General features: G+C 40.5%; 1 protein-coding gene across 12 annotated transcripts in view; it reads left to right on the top strand.

Annotated features, from left to right (window-relative positions):
* Positions 1-16,785, top strand: part of rere (arginine-glutamic acid dipeptide repeats) — a 210,101-nt gene that overhangs the window by 143,570 nt on the left and 49,746 nt on the right. For all 12 annotated transcript variants that reach the window (XM_031905585.1, XM_002936381.5, XM_004916132.4 and 9 more), the window contains 2 exons: positions 14,852-14,957; positions 15,680-15,776. In XM_031905585.1, the coding sequence (XP_031761445.1) occupies positions 14,852-14,957; positions 15,680-15,776 (203 nt within the window). The remainder of the gene's footprint in view (positions 1-14,851; positions 14,958-15,679; positions 15,777-16,785) is intronic.

The raw sequence follows: 16,785 nt of genomic DNA, 5'->3' as shown, positions 1-16,785 counted from the left end.
TATTGTAATATGGCTGGAATTTCAAGGAGAACATTGGTGAAGAGAGCTACACTCAGGCCACCTGCTGGTAGATTTTGGTATAGAACTCCAGCTTTTTATGAGAGCTGCAAAAATATCTCATTCATCTGACTGAGTGACTCATTGCGGATGACCTGCTTCTCTATGCCAGCCATGAGCTACGTTCCCCCCCTGAAGTGACAGTTATGGATCCCATCATTGTGTAGATTATCTTGAACAGCTGTGTGTGTCATTATAAAGCTGTACTTGTGCACAGAGTGTTTTCTATAGCAGTTATTGCCTGTCTTTAGTCTTCTACATTCAGTTGTTATGCACAGTATATAATCTGCTGATTAACTAATGAATGTTTGCTGAACCAAATCTAATGTAAGCACCAGGGGTGCAGGGCCATTGGGTAAAAGCTGCTACAGCTCAGAGATGATTGCAAAGATGCAACAGTTAAATTGGAACCCTTAAGGTCCCCATACACGGGCTGATTCTAGCTGCCAATATCAGTCCCTTAGACCGATTCGGCAGCTAATTGGCCTGTGTATGGGGACTACCGATGAGTCTGCCTGACAGATATCTGGCCTGAAATTGGCCAGATCTCAATCGGGCAGGTGAGAAAATCTAGTCGGATCGGGGACCGCACTCCGCACCCCGAACCGACTGCCCCATTGCCGCCAATATAATTAGATCGAATTAGCCTACACGCTCCCCGATATCACCCACCCGTAGGTGAAGCGAATCTTAACGTGTATGTGGACCTTTACTGTAAAGGTGACCATACATGGGCCAGTTTCTAAAGGACCAATATCGGCAGCTTATATGCCTGTCTATGGGCATCACCAACGGGTCTCCCCGGTAGACATCTGGCCTGAAATTGGGCAGATCTCGATCAGGCAGGCTCATTGATGTGGTCCCCGAACCAACAGTGCAAATTCCCGCCATTTTCATTCGATCGTTTGGCCCTGGGGCCAAATGATTGAATTAGCCCCAATATTGCCCACCTGTAGGTGGGCATATCTGGAAAAGTTCCGCTTGCTTGGCGCCTTGCCAAACGAGCAGCTCTTATATCCTTAAAGTGACCTTCCAACCAGTGGTGCTGTTACATTATTATAAATGTTTTGTTCATGCAGAATCCAAGAGGAATGCCGTTATGTCAGAGAGATACTTTGCTTTAAAGGCTTTATTATATAAAGCTAAGCAAGCATTTCACCAGTATTTATGATCATTTGAACGTTGTGGGTCACAGTTTTTAGTTTGCACTTTTATTATTTTATCCAAGTAATTGTGGCTGTGCCCATGTATAAAAATAATTTTTGCCAATACGTTAGAACACATTTTAAATGCTAAAGTGATTATAAACTGCCAAATAAATGAGGTATTGTGCCCTAGGATGTTCATAAGAGGGGCTTACATTCCGTCTTGTTCATATATTGGATGTAGCTCACAGTGCCCTCAAACCAGGTAGTTATTTTTGAATTCCTGACTTGGTGGCATGTTTTAGTTGAATAAAAACAAGATTTTCTACCAAATAAAGCCTCCTGTAGGCTGATAGTGTGCATAGAGGCTGCCTAATAGCCAATCTTAGCCCTTATTTGGCACCTCCTTGAACTTTTATGATGCTTGTGTTGCTCTTCAAGTCTTTTTACATTTGACTGTGGCTCACGAGTAAGAAAGGTAGGGGACCCCTGATATAGGCACATCTGAAATTGGTCCAATTTTGGCGATTGACAGGTGCATTTCATGTGGTATGCTGGCATTTGTGAGATATTTTGTAAATGCTTTGGCGCAGTGTTCAGATACATTGTGCTTCAGCCAGATGTATATTATCCACTAGTGATACACTACAAGATATTTTGCAGGCAATTACGCTTACCATGAAGGAATAGGTTTTTTTTTTGGAAGAAACAAGATAGGTTTTAAAAACTAGGGGCAAACTGTCACTAGGTAACAGAGCTTATTAAGAAATAGAACCCTAAGACAGAGGGAGTAAAAAACAGGCAGGAATTTGGTATTTAGATGAACACATCTTATTCAGCTGCCTTCTTTTCAAGTAGATCAGGCATCAAAGCAGAAGAGAAATCTGTTCACTCTCTATTAATGAGATTAACTCCCTGTGTGTTGTGCTGCTGGGCTGTGGAGAAAACTGAATCATAGAACAAATTGGCTTCTGTTCCTGATAATGTAACAAATGACTTCCTTATTCAGCCTGTTTTATTGCAGCCATTGCAGCAGGCATGTGCTGTGTGAGCAAGCAGCTGCCAAGCTCATCTGAATGGGAAGGGAGAGTGCAAGGATGCTTAGCTTGCTGGCTTCTAAACGATTGTAAACTAGAACTCCCACCTAAAGGCTGTAAGGCTAAGCCGGCAAGCCGAAAAAGGTTTTGGCGGGAATACGCCCCTCTACTGTAAATACGGCCTACCTTGTGCATGCACCCTAATGAATGGAATACACTCGGGTGCAGGCACATGTATCTGAAATCTGCCAAAAAATGCAAGACTTTATCGCCGGATATCGACTACATATGCCTGCACCATTCATTCGGGTGCGGGCACGGGTAGGTGCATGAGTTCATGGAGCATATTCTCGGCAAGATTCTTTTGGCTTGCCGAAAATACACTCCTTATGCTCCGTGTAGCATTAGCCTAAATGGGATCCCAGGAGTTGTATCAGAAAGGCCTACCCTGATATTGTTTGTGAAGGGGTTATGCGTACATGAAGAGCTTGGATTGTTGGCTTGGTACCCTTCTACTTAAATATTATAGCCAAAGCTTTGTTGAGCCCGGTGTATTTTCAGTTTCAGTTTTTGCGCAGAAATCCAGGAATGGTGATGCTCCCTGTACATAAGGACATGCCACAGAGGCAGTGAGCCATACAAAAAAAACCACTACATGTAATCTTCGCTTTAACCAATATCAGTAAAACATGATGCACCTAAAGATTTTTGTGTAGTCAACATGCCTTTTAAATACAGCTTGATTAATGGCAGCATCATCAACAGATTCTACAACTAATTTTCCTTTCTTCCCTCACCTCTGACCCTTGGCTTGCTACTATGGTAATATGGTACTATGTCCAGTACTATGTCCAGTATTTTAGTTTTTCTTTTGGGTCTGTGGTTCTGATCAGTTTCAGTCTTCACAACAAGAGAAAGTTTTGCTCCATTAGCCAATTTACATTTATATTTATGTATCTTTTTTACACAGTGATGTAACACAGACAGGCTGATGTGTGCAAATAGTCTGCCACCATGTGTAGTACACAGTGGTTGCATAGAAAGTCAGTGTGCTTTGTTGCAGTAAATCATTTAGAAATTGTGTGTCTCCCATCTTTTGTGGATTGTTAAACCCCAGGCTTGTCAGGCTCTGCACACAATCATGGCTGCCTGCACTCATCCCAGAGACTCCAAGTGTTAACTGCTGAATTATAGTATAATAGATGAAGGTTCCTTTCAGCTTTTCCTGCTACCCGGTGCTTTTTCTTCACCTCCTGTGTGTATTTTATGCTAGTGATTTACATATAAATTCTTACTCCTCCGCCGTTAATACAAACTACTACTTCAGCAGCCGACACTAACTGCCCATCATTCCAATTCCCTGCGCAGTAATCTGCATGTTTTGTTTTGCTGCTGCTTCTACACCCGGCGCTCAGTTTACTGCCTCTATCGTCGTAATTCAGCAGCTTATTCTGCTCCCTTTTTGTGAGGCAGCGATTGAGGAGGAATCTGCAGTCTGCACATGAGCGTTCCATTCTGTGTGGATTTAATGAGCAAGCAGGAGTTTAATGGCACAAGCAGCTGAATTGTGTTTCACCAAATAAGCAAATAACCACCTTGCTTGGCAAAAGTATTTATTGACCTTTTGTTTTCCTCGAAATGTACAATCTATTGGGATTAAGGGAGTATACAGAAGGTTTTTATGTAGACCTCTGAATTGCGCCCTTTATATTGGGTACCTGGCAAAAGAAGAGAACCCTTTCAGTATGGCCTTTGGAGCTTTCTGGATAGGGGGTTTCCAGATAACTGATCCTATACCTGTACATAATACATTATATATATATATATATATATATATATATATATATATATATATATATATATATATATATATATATATATATATACATACATACATACATACATACATACATACATACATACACATCCATCCTCATAATGAGGGGAAATCATTATGATCCACTCGTAGACCCATCCTACAAGTCAGATGTAGTCGCAAGGATCAAACTTTAATGGAACTGATAGAAAAAACTGTGTATACTATATGAAAGATTTGCCAAGTGACATGACATGCTTGTCGGAAGTGAACACTGCTTACTGCTTCTTCATCTGACAAGAGAAAATCTGATGGAGATGGTGAAATCTGATGGTGTCTTACAGATTTTTTTTTCATTTACGGTCTGATGTAGATGCAGGTACAAAACCCACCATCCAACTGTATCTAATCTGACATTACAGCTGTGGGGATCAGATTTTGTACTGTTGCATGGCGGTTCTTGCTGTTGCATGACAAGATCAGATAAAATCTTACTCACAAAATCTGATCAGAATCATGGTTTCCTCTCAATGTAAATTATAAAAAGAAAAAAAACAATATACTTTCAAACAGAGAATTTAGAGGCAATTCAAAGGGAACAGTGAAAACTAATTTGTCTTTTTACTTCAACTTGATGATGCTTCTGATTTCTATGATGAATGTTTTGGCTTATTTTAATTAGAAAATATGGCAGCTCCCATAACATAAGTATACATACAGATATTCTGGTAGGAGAATTTTTTTTTTTTGCTCTCTGTATGCTGTGCACTTATGTATCCAAGCATAAATAAATGAAAATTAAACCCCATACATTAATAGGATGTATTTTAAACTGAAGAGTAGAAACATGACAGCACATAGATATTCAGAGGTTTCCAGTCACTGCTATGTTAAGAACGTGTTTGTCAGGGCCCCTGGGACTGGTAAAATCCTGCTTTCAAGGAAACTTTAAGTACTGGTGGGCCATGCTGTAAGGTGTGTTATGTCTCCCTGTGTGCGGTACATTTTATTCTGGCTATGAGCTCTGTGCCAGATCCCTCAAAGGCATGCTGCCTTTATTCATATTCAGAAAGAGAAAATTCTTTGAAGGTTTCTTAAGGACGTCTGCATCTGTACATGCCTTGTGTGTGTGTGTTATTTTTAATCCATGGGTGAGAGAGAGGCTTTGCCTGCTTGTGTTCAGTAATTAGATGTGAACCGTACAGTACAACTGACATTTCATGCCAAATGTCAGGCGCCATGAACCGTCCCCCCTTCTCTTTACAGATTGCTTTTTCTGTTAGCTTAAAACCAGAAACCTTATTAGAAAGTAATTACCACAGCACATACTCAATGATTGGTTAAATGCATCAGTAATGCCCTGGGTTGTTAGGCAGCTGCTTGCAGCCTGCCCATAGTGCACAGAGGTTTGATTTACAAAATGTCTTTGTGCCAAGCCCAGCAGATACAGCGAAGCTATTTCAACTGGGGACAATTTCACTACACCGCAACACAAGTGTTAAGCAATTCTAGTCTGTACCCACAGGAAATTCACACATGGGCATTTATTCTCAGGAGAAATCCACAGGGTAGGCTGGACAACATAAATGCATATGTTGAAGCATCAAATTCAGGATTTGGGTTCTAGGTTCCACAGAACCAAAATTGTTTGTGTTTTGTATATCCCAAATGTTAAAGTGAGCAAAAATGCTAGTGTGTACCCATAAAGGCCCCAAATTAAATTTTGTATAATTATATACATGAAGGAGTGTGCTGTATAAATTACCACATACAAGAGCTCTATCCAAGAACAATTTTAAAATGTAGTGATATTGTATGTGGAAACTCTGTAAACCTTCTTATATAAGTAAAGCTGATGCTGCGTTACGCTGCGTTTTTTCTCAGCCTCAAAACGCCGCACAAGCCACACAGCCCCTGACTATGGCGTTTTTCAGCCTAGTTCTGGTGACGTAGCAAATCCCGTTTCCATGGTGCTAATAGTGCGAAATAGTAAAAAACGCAGCGTATTTCCGCCAGGTCTGGCAGCTGCCTTTGTGTATACATAGGATTAGCTTGCTGTGCAAATACTGGTGTATTTCGGCAAACGCTTGAAAAATCCGTGCTAAGGCGTTTTCTAGCGTATTTCCGCATTGTGTGGTTTGCTTCGAGTCTTTTCAAGTTATTTCTATGGATGATGATATCCGGCGTTTCTCAGCCGCTGAGAGAATTGGAAAATACGCAGCGTAAAAACGCCACGTGTGGCATCAGCCTAAACAAGCCTTTTTCAATAATTTGGTAAGATTGGGTATTCTTTTGTGACTCCAAGGTGAGTTCTAATATCAGTTTAAGCACCAGTGCTTAGGCCCTACGGCCCACTTTCCAGCACCATTCTGCCTCTTTCTCTAACTTAACTGTGCCCCAGTAGTTCCTCTTAAACTACAGGGCTGCACAGCAGTGTTGGCAACTTGAATGGTGATGATCTGCCGCCATAGAGCTTTGTGCACATGGCCCAGGATCACTGGGTTGACTTAAGTACAACTAATCACTGGCGTTCCACTGACATGGCAAAGAGACAGCTACTGCAAACACTGCTGCACATCTGTACTATTTGTAAGATTTAGTTAATATAGAACAAGTGGCAGTAATGTTGAGGAGTATGGCGTTTCACCCATGCACTGGCATTAAAACCAAAAATCCAGGGGGGGTTTACTTTATCTTTAGGACTCTGGCACACGGGGGAGATTAGTCGCCCGCGATAAAACTCCCTGTTCGCGGGCGACTAATCTCCCCGAGTTGCCTACCCCTGCCATCCCACCGGCGAACATGTAAGTCGCCGGCAGGATGGCAGTGCGATTTCGCGCAAATCGCCGAAAAAGACTCGCGAGTCTTTTTCGGCGATTCCCTGAAATTGCCCCGCCGCGTCTGCCATCCCGCCGGCGACTTACATGTTCGCCGGTGGGATGGCAGGGGTAGGCAACTCGGGGAGATTAGTCGCCCGCGAACAGGGAGTTTTATTGCGGGCGACTAATCTCCCCCGTGTGCCAGAGCCCTTAATAAGTTATTGACTGAAAAAGTGAAGAAAGCTAAGAAAAAAAAAAAAAAAGTTTAAAAAGGAGAATAAGTTCATGAAAATGTGAAGACCCAGGTAGCAGAGAAAGATCCAGCATTTATAAATGACCTCCAGTGTTTTTAAAATGTTGATACCCCTTTGAGCAGCTTCAGTACAAAACTAATGCAGAGATACTAAATGCAATCCTTAACTGATATTTTCTGGTGCTTCTTCAAGTGCATTATGACGTTTTCTTGATTTGAGAGATTCCACTAAAAGGCTTGAAGTGGGTGCTCTGGGATAAATATAGCCGTATGGAACACTAACAGTAGGAGTTAGGAACAACAAGAACTCACATAAAGCAAGTCTTTTTCTCTGATAGAAAACCAAACGCATATCCTCATTTCATCCTATTGTAACCTGAAGCTGAGTACTGAAATTCACCGCATTACGTGGGTCTGGAGTGGTCCCTCTGCTTTTAGTTCCTATAATACATAATCGGTTGTAGCTGGTGTGTGTTACTTGCTACATTTTGTTGGTTTAGATATGCCCCTAGGGTGAGGCAGGTCTATTTTTGCAGAGGTAAATTTGCATTCACAAATGAAAACAACCTATTAGCCTTTATGAAGCACCTGGCTGTGCTGGTGCCAGAGGGAATTCTGTGCTTAGTTCAATCTTATTACTAATTACAGGTGCAGAGAGAGAAGCTTATAGTGAATAGTTTTATAACTGCTTTCTGGAAACTTTGTCATTTGTCCATATTAATGTTGTCAACCTTGGGGGTCCCTTTTTGTCTCTTTGCTTTTAAACTAGAAAGTCGTTCATTAAGGTCATTAACCACAACCATCAAAATTTCCAAACTTAGATCTTAATACACATATGCCTTCTCATACTGATCATTTTGAGAACTAGGTCTCATAATGTTTTTTTCTTTTTGCACCTTTCCAGTTTTGCTAAATCTGGTGGGGAGGGGGTTATAATAGTTATGTCGGGGGTTCTGGGTTTGTCTATTAGGAAGCAGGAGTTTCAGATGCATGGTCAGTGGGATCTTTAACTAGATGGCTATGCTAGCATGAACAATGTATGAATGTACATATTCATTTTTTTTTTCTACAGATTTTAGAATATCTCGGTTAATATTTAGCTGCAGTTTTTTTCTGCTTAACTGGACTGAAGGTTTCTTAACTAAGATAATTTTGCACCCTAGTGTCAGTCCTTTTTTGGTAGCCATCTTTTGCAGTTTATTCACTGTGCTTTATATTCTGTGGGTTACCCAAGATTGCATTATAACTTGTCTCAGTCTAGTTCATTGCCTGGCCCTTGAGTGAAATTTCCACACTATGTCATATCCCATACACAATTTACGCATAGAAAAAGAGGACACTCACCCCTAAAATAATATTAGTAGCTGCCTGGGTGCCAGGTAATAGTTTACCAAAAAGGACTCTGCACTCTCAGGACTTGTGTCAAAACATCAAATAGTTTTTATTACTGCGAAGATTGTCCCTATCCATACAAAATGTATCGGGGTTTTGCAAGCACAGAGAATCCTGAGGTTTGCTTCCCCCTCGCTGATGTTAAATACACATCCAAGCTTCTTGCTTTGTGTGATGGTACAATGAAAGGCTTTACTCTGAGAGCAGCCAAATTTAATACCCAAAGCATCATCTTACTGCCTGGGCTCACACTTGAGTGAACACGCTGATCGATTATAGCAGCCTTAACCAAGCCTTCTCATTTCCTGCCTTCCATTACTGCGCTCAATCAAGCTGCTGGCCCTTTGTGACCGGGCGTGTCCTCCGAGATAAGCCATCAAGACATGTTTCTATTAGAAAAGCTCTGGTAGACCAAACATTCATTAGATATCGCTAGCAGCTTGAAAGGTTGCCATCTCTTTGTTGGTCCAGGCTAAGAATCATTTACTGGAGATTCTATAATATATATTTCTTCACACTATCACATTCTATGGGTATATTTTAGAATCCTTTTTTCCTTAGCTTTAAAATGCTTGTATAAAACATGATCATAAGCTTGCTAGCATTTTTCCTCTCTGTGTTATGAAGGATATATCTGACTGTAACTAATATGACACTGCAAGCCGTAAAATTGGTGGTCCCTGGTTGTTGCCTATGATAAGGGGCATAAGCCCATAGTGAAACAGGGTTGACAATTGCTGCTGTAAATAATACATTTCTAAAATTACTAATTGTTTTGGGGAAAAAACATATAGTGAATAATGTACCCCCTTTTGTAAAATAAAAAAGTGTTAGAAGTCACCATTGCCTTTCCTTAACCTATCACCACTATTATGATTGGTTTAAGGGAAATGCAGATATAACATTTGTAACACACTGTTCCGTTTCCATTTTTCCACATTGCAATTGTTGACTGTCATAGAGGTGTGACTGGATTGCATTAAAGGAAAAATATATCTCCATTTATGTTGGACTCTTTTTTTTCGGCATAAATGTTTATATTTGCTAATGGCCATGTTAGATGCTGAGCTTTATTTATATATAGGCATTTGAGGGCCTGTGCCTAGGGGGCAGCATTATATGAAATAAAAAAAAAAAAGTCCCCAGTTTGTTCACTGCTGAGATTGTGGTCAGATCCATAGGGCAAGGGACCTCATCTTTAGGCAGTCAGCTCATGTGCAGTTATGAGACTCCAATGCACATGTGGTGAATACCAATGTTTAGTAAGGTTGCCAAATAAGCAGATTTTTGCCCAATATGCACACCAGTTTTCCACTGTGGTACTTGGCCAACTCTATTTTCCAACCAGCTTGAAAGATCTTTGGTTGATTTTCAGGCAGATTTTAGTCAGGCAGGCTATCAGCCTTCATACACAGGCCAATAAACGGCTGATTTTGTCTGATGGGGCAGACACTGCAACTTTTATTAGCCCATGTGTGGCTAGCTGTCTGCACTGGGAGGCTTTTATACCTATCTGTAATTATTCAATGTAACTTTTGCTTTATTATTTAAACTCTAATTTATAATAATAGCAGAGGAAAAAATATATACTTTGGAATGCTTGTTACATGAGGTTTCCAGAGGATGGGTCTCCATAATGTGGAGCACCATACTAATAATACACATTTATTACTATTATTATTATTATGTATATAACAACTGGCATATTCTGCAGGGTACCTTTATCAGTCCCTGCCCTAAGGGAGCTGATAATCTGCCCTGGCTGACATCATAACTCTATTTAAGTGTTAGCAAAACAATATTTTTAAAAGAAAATTTGTTGTTGTATAAGTAGTAGTACACCACTGTTGTGAAAGAAAGTGTACTTTGGAAAATTCTGCATTATGAACCCCATATTTTTATTATCAATGCATGGATTTTACATTTTGTCGCTAAGTAAGAACACTGCTAAAATCCAGTGAAAACCGAATTGCTTCAAAGGCTCCAGCCATCAATACAACCAACCAGTGGAGTCATGCTGGGCATTTATCTACTATTCTATGTTTTATTCCCTGTTATTGTAAGACAGCTATACATGTCATGAAAAAAGGTCTGTAGAAATCTTGATAGGGGCCATAAAGATCTCTTGGAGAGCCATGATTGGCTATTGGGCTACCCTAATTGAGATAAACTGCAGTACCCTGGAACAGGTATGCAGGACAATGTAGGTAAGAACGATCTGGCCATAACCTTCTGTGTTTCTGTGGGCATGGCAGCTGCTCTTTTGTAACAAAAACCAGAGAGAATCTATAGAGGGGTTCATTAAAGGTGTCATTCTCAGAGGCGAGAATCCTTTTATAATCCCAAATTTGAAATCAGGCACCAATATTATGACTATAAAGATTTTCATTCATCCACTACATGGTATATCTAGTATAAATAAATCTAGAGCAACTGTGCTTGCTGAGTAATAATTGAAGACGTTACACTACTCACCTGAGCAGCTTCTTCACTGCTTATTAGAGCAGCTGCACCATATATTATATTATATTCTATATACTGGCAACACAGTGCAGCTTGAGATATCCTGAAATAAATTCATGGCCATTAAAGTTCTAAAAATTAGCTGCATAAAATACTTGGGGCAGTCAGTGCCATTCCAGGAAAGGGAGATAAATGTGTATATGTGCAGTTTTGTAGTTCATTGATAGTCCATGTAGGGGCACATACACTACATTTACGGTGAAGACACATGGAGCTGCTAGTAGCAGCTACTTTTTCATGGCTACTAAACTTCAGAAAATACCCTGCCATAGACAATACTGAGAATTGCCTCTGCTAAAACACACGTTGAGACAATTATCAGTAAATGATCAGCATTGTCTATTTTAGTAGCCATAACAAGTAGCTGCTACTAATAGCACCATGTGTCTTCACCCTTAATATACACGCTGATATCAATGGTTTTATTTTTCTGTGCTCTAGATGCTTAAGCCCGTGAATGTCACCACCATGTCCTCTTTAACCTTAGCATTCCTTTAAAGATGAGTCGTTAGTGATTGGTTATTGCACATAGCTGTGTGGCGATTTGGCTTTATACACTGGAGCATGGGATCCCAGGAAGGCTGAGTCTGTCAACTCACATCATAGGAGCTGCTTACCAAGCGCCTGTACATTGTGCTCAGCCTGCAAGTAGGGAAAAGTAATGAGGCAGTTTAAAGCCCTCTTACAGAAAATCTGCCAGACAGCTGCTGCCCACATAGAATTAATGATTTAACTGTGTGGGAAGCACTTTCTCATCTGCTACAAACTCTGCTACAAACTCCTGCCGAACAAATGGCTTTTGGGGGACCGTATGTAATATATGGGTAAAGGAGAGTGCATTTAGGGACCAGACATCTATTTGACGCTTTGGGGCATATCATCCACTAGCGGTTCTTGTTTGAGAGTATAGTTCCTGTTACAAGTTACTTTTAGTATCGATAAAAGTACAGAACGAATCTAAGCAGCTTTGCAGTTTGTCTTTGTGGTTTATTTTAATCTGCCACTGTGGTTTAAAAAGCTATTTAATAGCCATGGGCAAATACTGGTTATTGGCCTATTTGTCTAGGTGATGTATAAGGGCTCTGGCACAAGGGGAGATTAGTTGCCCGCGACAAAGCTCCCTGTTCGCGGACGACTAATCTCCCCGGATTGCCATCCCACCGGCTAAAATGTAAATCGCCGGTGGGATGTCATACGCGGCGGCGTAATTGCCAAACTTGTGTGATTTCAGTGAAATTGCGCCGCCGCGTATGCCATCCCACCGGCGATTTACATTTTCGCCGGTGGGATGGCATTTGGGGGAGATTAGTCGCGACTAATCTCCCCTTGTGCCAGAGCCCTAAAGCTACAAAGGGTGCAGATAAGAAAAAGGGCAAACATTGCAACTTCTGTGTGACAAAGCAAATTAATTGTACAGAGTTGGGTGTATAAAGCTGGCCATACACGTGGCGATCTCACGATGTTTCGTACGACCGTCGGTCGCACGAAACATCGTCAGATCCGCCACACCCCATTCAGGGCTGAATCGGCAGGTAAGGAGGTAGAAACAATAGGATTTCTACCTCCTTCTGCCGATTCAGCTCTGAAGGGAGAATTTTGGTCAGGCGCCTTCTATGGCGCCCGATCAAAATTTTCTAACTTGGCCGATCGGCGAGCCGACCGATTTCAGCAGCTTCCTGCGATATCGGTCGGCTCGCTGACATGCCATACACGCACCGATTATCGTACGAAACGAGGTTTCGTACGATAATATCGGTGCGTGTATGGCCACCTTAATGGCTAGGCATTAGATTGTATGTCAATTTGTAATTAGGGGGAGTGGTGTTTGTTTTAGCTCTGGTCGTATTTCTTGTAGTCCGCTTTACATCACATCTGGTTGAGGTTGAGATACTTTTTTACCACATGACTAAAGCTGACCATTCACAAACAGTACTAGGCTGAGACTAGGTCATTTCTAACCAAGTTGGCAGCCAATTGGCCAGCTGCAAACTTTTTTTGGCCAAGGACAAAGGGAGTATATAATATATGTTTAGTTACCATTTATTCCCTTTAATCTGGCTCACATAGCCACTTGGATATTGCTCTTGTTTCTGTGTCTTGTGGAATAAAGTTGCATGTCACTGTTCTACAGTTAATATTGGTCCCTTCCCCATTGAAGCTTATAATCAATGCTTATTACATTTGTGCGATCTGAGACTACAGTACCCAGTGGAAACGCAGGTACAGGGATAGTGCCTAGGTCAGATTCACTGCAAGGCAGCAGTGCTAAACGCAGGCATACTATACCAGAAAATACAAATTTTCAGCTGATGATCTCTTAATATTGAGCATTTGTCATCTTAGACTCAAGGCACTAGTTATCTAGTTCACATCTCCCCTCCTCTTATTTTTCCAGATAAGAAAAGTATTAAAATCTTTATGACACTGTCTTAAGTCAATACATCATCACTGCTAAGAGCCCGTGCCTGGCACAATGCTGCCACCATTTGGTCACTTCAGTACTTGCACAGTTCACTGTCCACTGCAGTGTAGATATTTCAATGAAGGCTCTTTAAACTCAATAACATTCCACCGCTTCTTTCTTCCCCATTTAGAAAACCACAAATATGCCTCATGTGGGATTAAATATTCGTGCAGGCTTACAACTTGTAAAAAAAAAAAATGAAATGTGATTGCATAGGAGAAATATAAATAAACACGTTGTGGTTTGCCTCACCATGCAAGAATGTTAATTTCCCTCTAGGCCTTTCTCAACTTCCTGCTCTATTTGGAATATGGGAAACATATATTGGCTCCTCATTATTGCTTTCTCTTGTGTGCCAGTCCTTCACGCATAGTTACAGCGAGACAGTCTTCCAACAAAAGCATATTGTTTAAGCCCCAGCAGGTTGCCTTGCTTTGTGTTTGTTATATTCACGTGAAGAAAGCATTCAACATCTCTATTACAATAGTAATATGACCGCTTGAGAATCCCCAGCAGCAGAATGGGGTCAGACTTTTAGCTTGAGCAGGAGAGCGAGTTAGGAACTGTATTTAAGGGGTAGGAACGGTCTCTGCCATACTATAAATGGGTAATGTGTCACTATATCGTGCGCTTGTTATAGTAGCATTGGGTGCAAGTTGCCGATCCCACTGCTGAGGTTCAACTATAACTTATGGATAAACATGCTGCAGCACTCCAATTCCATGTAGAAAGGCACAATAAACACTTTCTACACGGAATCGGAGTGCTGCAGTGTGTTTATCAGTGTCTCTGCCATACTGTTTCATCGCTATTACTAGCAGTATCTGTGTGTCCCTTGCTATGCACTGCTGGTTCTGTATAGCGAAACAGTGTAACAAAAGCCAGCTAATTAACAGACCTGTGAAGATGCATGCAAAGCATTGTGGGAGCTAGAGTCTTTGCTTGAGAAGAATTGACTTCAGCTACATTGTTCTAATAGTTAGTCAGAAATACTGCTTTCAATAGCAGTTACAAATATTTTTTACATTTTTAATAAATGCACATAGGAAAGTTACCTATAGTTACATTTCCTTTTTTTTTTTTTTTTTTTACAGCTTTTTTAAGGTGGAGTTTAATGAACCATAAAGGAATTGTTTTTGTTATCTTGCCAATAGTAGAAATAAAAAATACTCCAGTAGCTTTTATATTTGTATTTAATAATATAAGTGCAGTTGTTATGATGGTTATAGAGAATATATCATTTCAAAGTTAGAATATGACTGAAATAATCTATTGCCCTATACTAGAAAGGTTTAATTTTCTTCAGGTTTACATTGCCATTCATTTTTTTTTTTTTTTTTTTTAGAGCAAGAGAGACCATCTCCTGATGAATGTGAAGTGGTACTATCGCCAGTCAGAGGTGCCAGACTCTGTCTATCAGCACTTGGTACAAGACCGGCATAATGAAAATGGTAAGTTCCAAAAACACACATGCACCCTCACCTCCCAGTAATAGTTAGGCATGCCTACCAGTCTCTGATTGGGTTAAAGCCTGTTAGTAAGTTGAACAGAGAATAGCCATACATGAGAGGGCCTAGCAGCAAGAAGATCATGGATACAGTCCTTGACAACAGAAAAAGAAAATTAAGGAAAAAATGCAGGGCTAATTGCACATGGGGCAGATTTTAGCCAGTGTGTGGGGAAACAGAAATCTGTTATGTGCATTTTCCGCCTAAATACTTTAATTTCTCTCTAGCTGACACTCATGCATATTTATGTCAAAATGACCATTCAGGGCAGTGCATAGTTTTGGTTACTATACTCTGTTATTATGACATAATACTATGGATTTTGTGTTTTGGGCAGCAATTTGCCCACCTGTACCTAATATTTATTATTGGTGAACTCTATTATAGCATTGAATTTATAGTTCTGATGCTGAATGTGTTACATTGTCAGCTTAATGTCTTTGAGATAAAAGGCGTTGGTTTAATGGCAGTGTCATGTCCCCAACATTCGAAGTCCCCTTTGCTATTCTTTAGAATTTCTGGTTTTCCAACAGATTTTATCCTTAGGGTGATTAACAGGAGATTTGGTCATGACCTAACTAGCACATGGAGAAGCAGACTGATAGTTACTTAAGCAGTTCTTGTTGTACACATGCAATTGAATGAATTTGTGTTTGTGCCTACAGATTCTGGTCGAGAGCTGGTAATCACAGATCCAGTTATCCGGAATAGAGAGCTGTTTATCTCAGATTATGTTGATACATACCATGCAGCTTACCTCAGGTGAGTGCTTAAACATGCCATTAATTTTCTGTAGAATTTACAGTGTGCCTAGTCCCCACTTCTAAATAATGATGATTCAATCATAAAGTGCTTACATAGACTCAGCCATACAATGCAGTGCACAATTCCAGATTACAGACCATATTTGCATGGAGCAGCTTCTAGGTTCTAAATTTGCTTTAAGATTTTTATCGTACCTGCACATTAACTTTTACTCTGTGCATACTTTTCCATGCTAAAATGCTGTAGGCATTTGCTTTATATATAGAACTATAGATGTTACTCTGTATGCTAGGATTTACTTTCTGTTGCGAGAGCATAGGTGATAATGTTCTCCCCATATTCAGCGGTCCTGGCATAATAATACCTGGATTCTGAGAAATGTTTGTATGGATTCAGTCAACATCTCTGTGCATTGCAGGTTACAGCGGTTGTCTATGGCAGTTCTTGCTCAATGCAAATAAATCTAGCAGGCGCACACTGTTATTCTAAAAGTTTTGCATTCCTTTGTCATGCTTGCACAGCAGCTCAGAGCAGAGGTGTTGTAAGTTGTTAATGGAACAGAATATACACAGTCACTTTCATGCTGCTCGGAGTGACATTTATAAAGGGTTCTGGTCAGTTTCAGGCAGAATTAAAAAAGGTGAAGATGAAATTCTTTTACTGGCATTCGCTTTGCTCTTGGCAGCTTGCGTTACGAATGCCGTTAACATGAAACCAAGTAATCTGCTTGATAATAACACTCAGATGGTGCCTAAATAAAACCATCTGGAGACATTTGCTTTGTTCAGAGCCACATAGCCAGAGCTGCTGATTTCAAAGCAAATTAGCTCCAACTTGTGCTGGGGTGTCAGGATTTAGAGACAAGGGACTGGATAATCTTTGCATTTAACTTATCATGCTGCTATCAAGTGCTATACATTCTACATGCAAAACAGCCCCTGCCATGATTAAAGTCAGACCCATACTTGTAATGTTATCAAACAATCATAGCTTTTAAAAAAATGCA

The sequence above is a fragment of the Xenopus tropicalis genome, chromosome 7 (genome assembly GCF_000004195.4).
Source record: "Xenopus tropicalis strain Nigerian chromosome 7, UCB_Xtro_10.0, whole genome shotgun sequence".
Classification (NCBI taxonomy): Eukaryota; Metazoa; Chordata; class Amphibia; order Anura; family Pipidae; genus Xenopus; species Xenopus tropicalis.
This window is presented reverse-complemented; position numbering and strand designations above follow the sequence as displayed.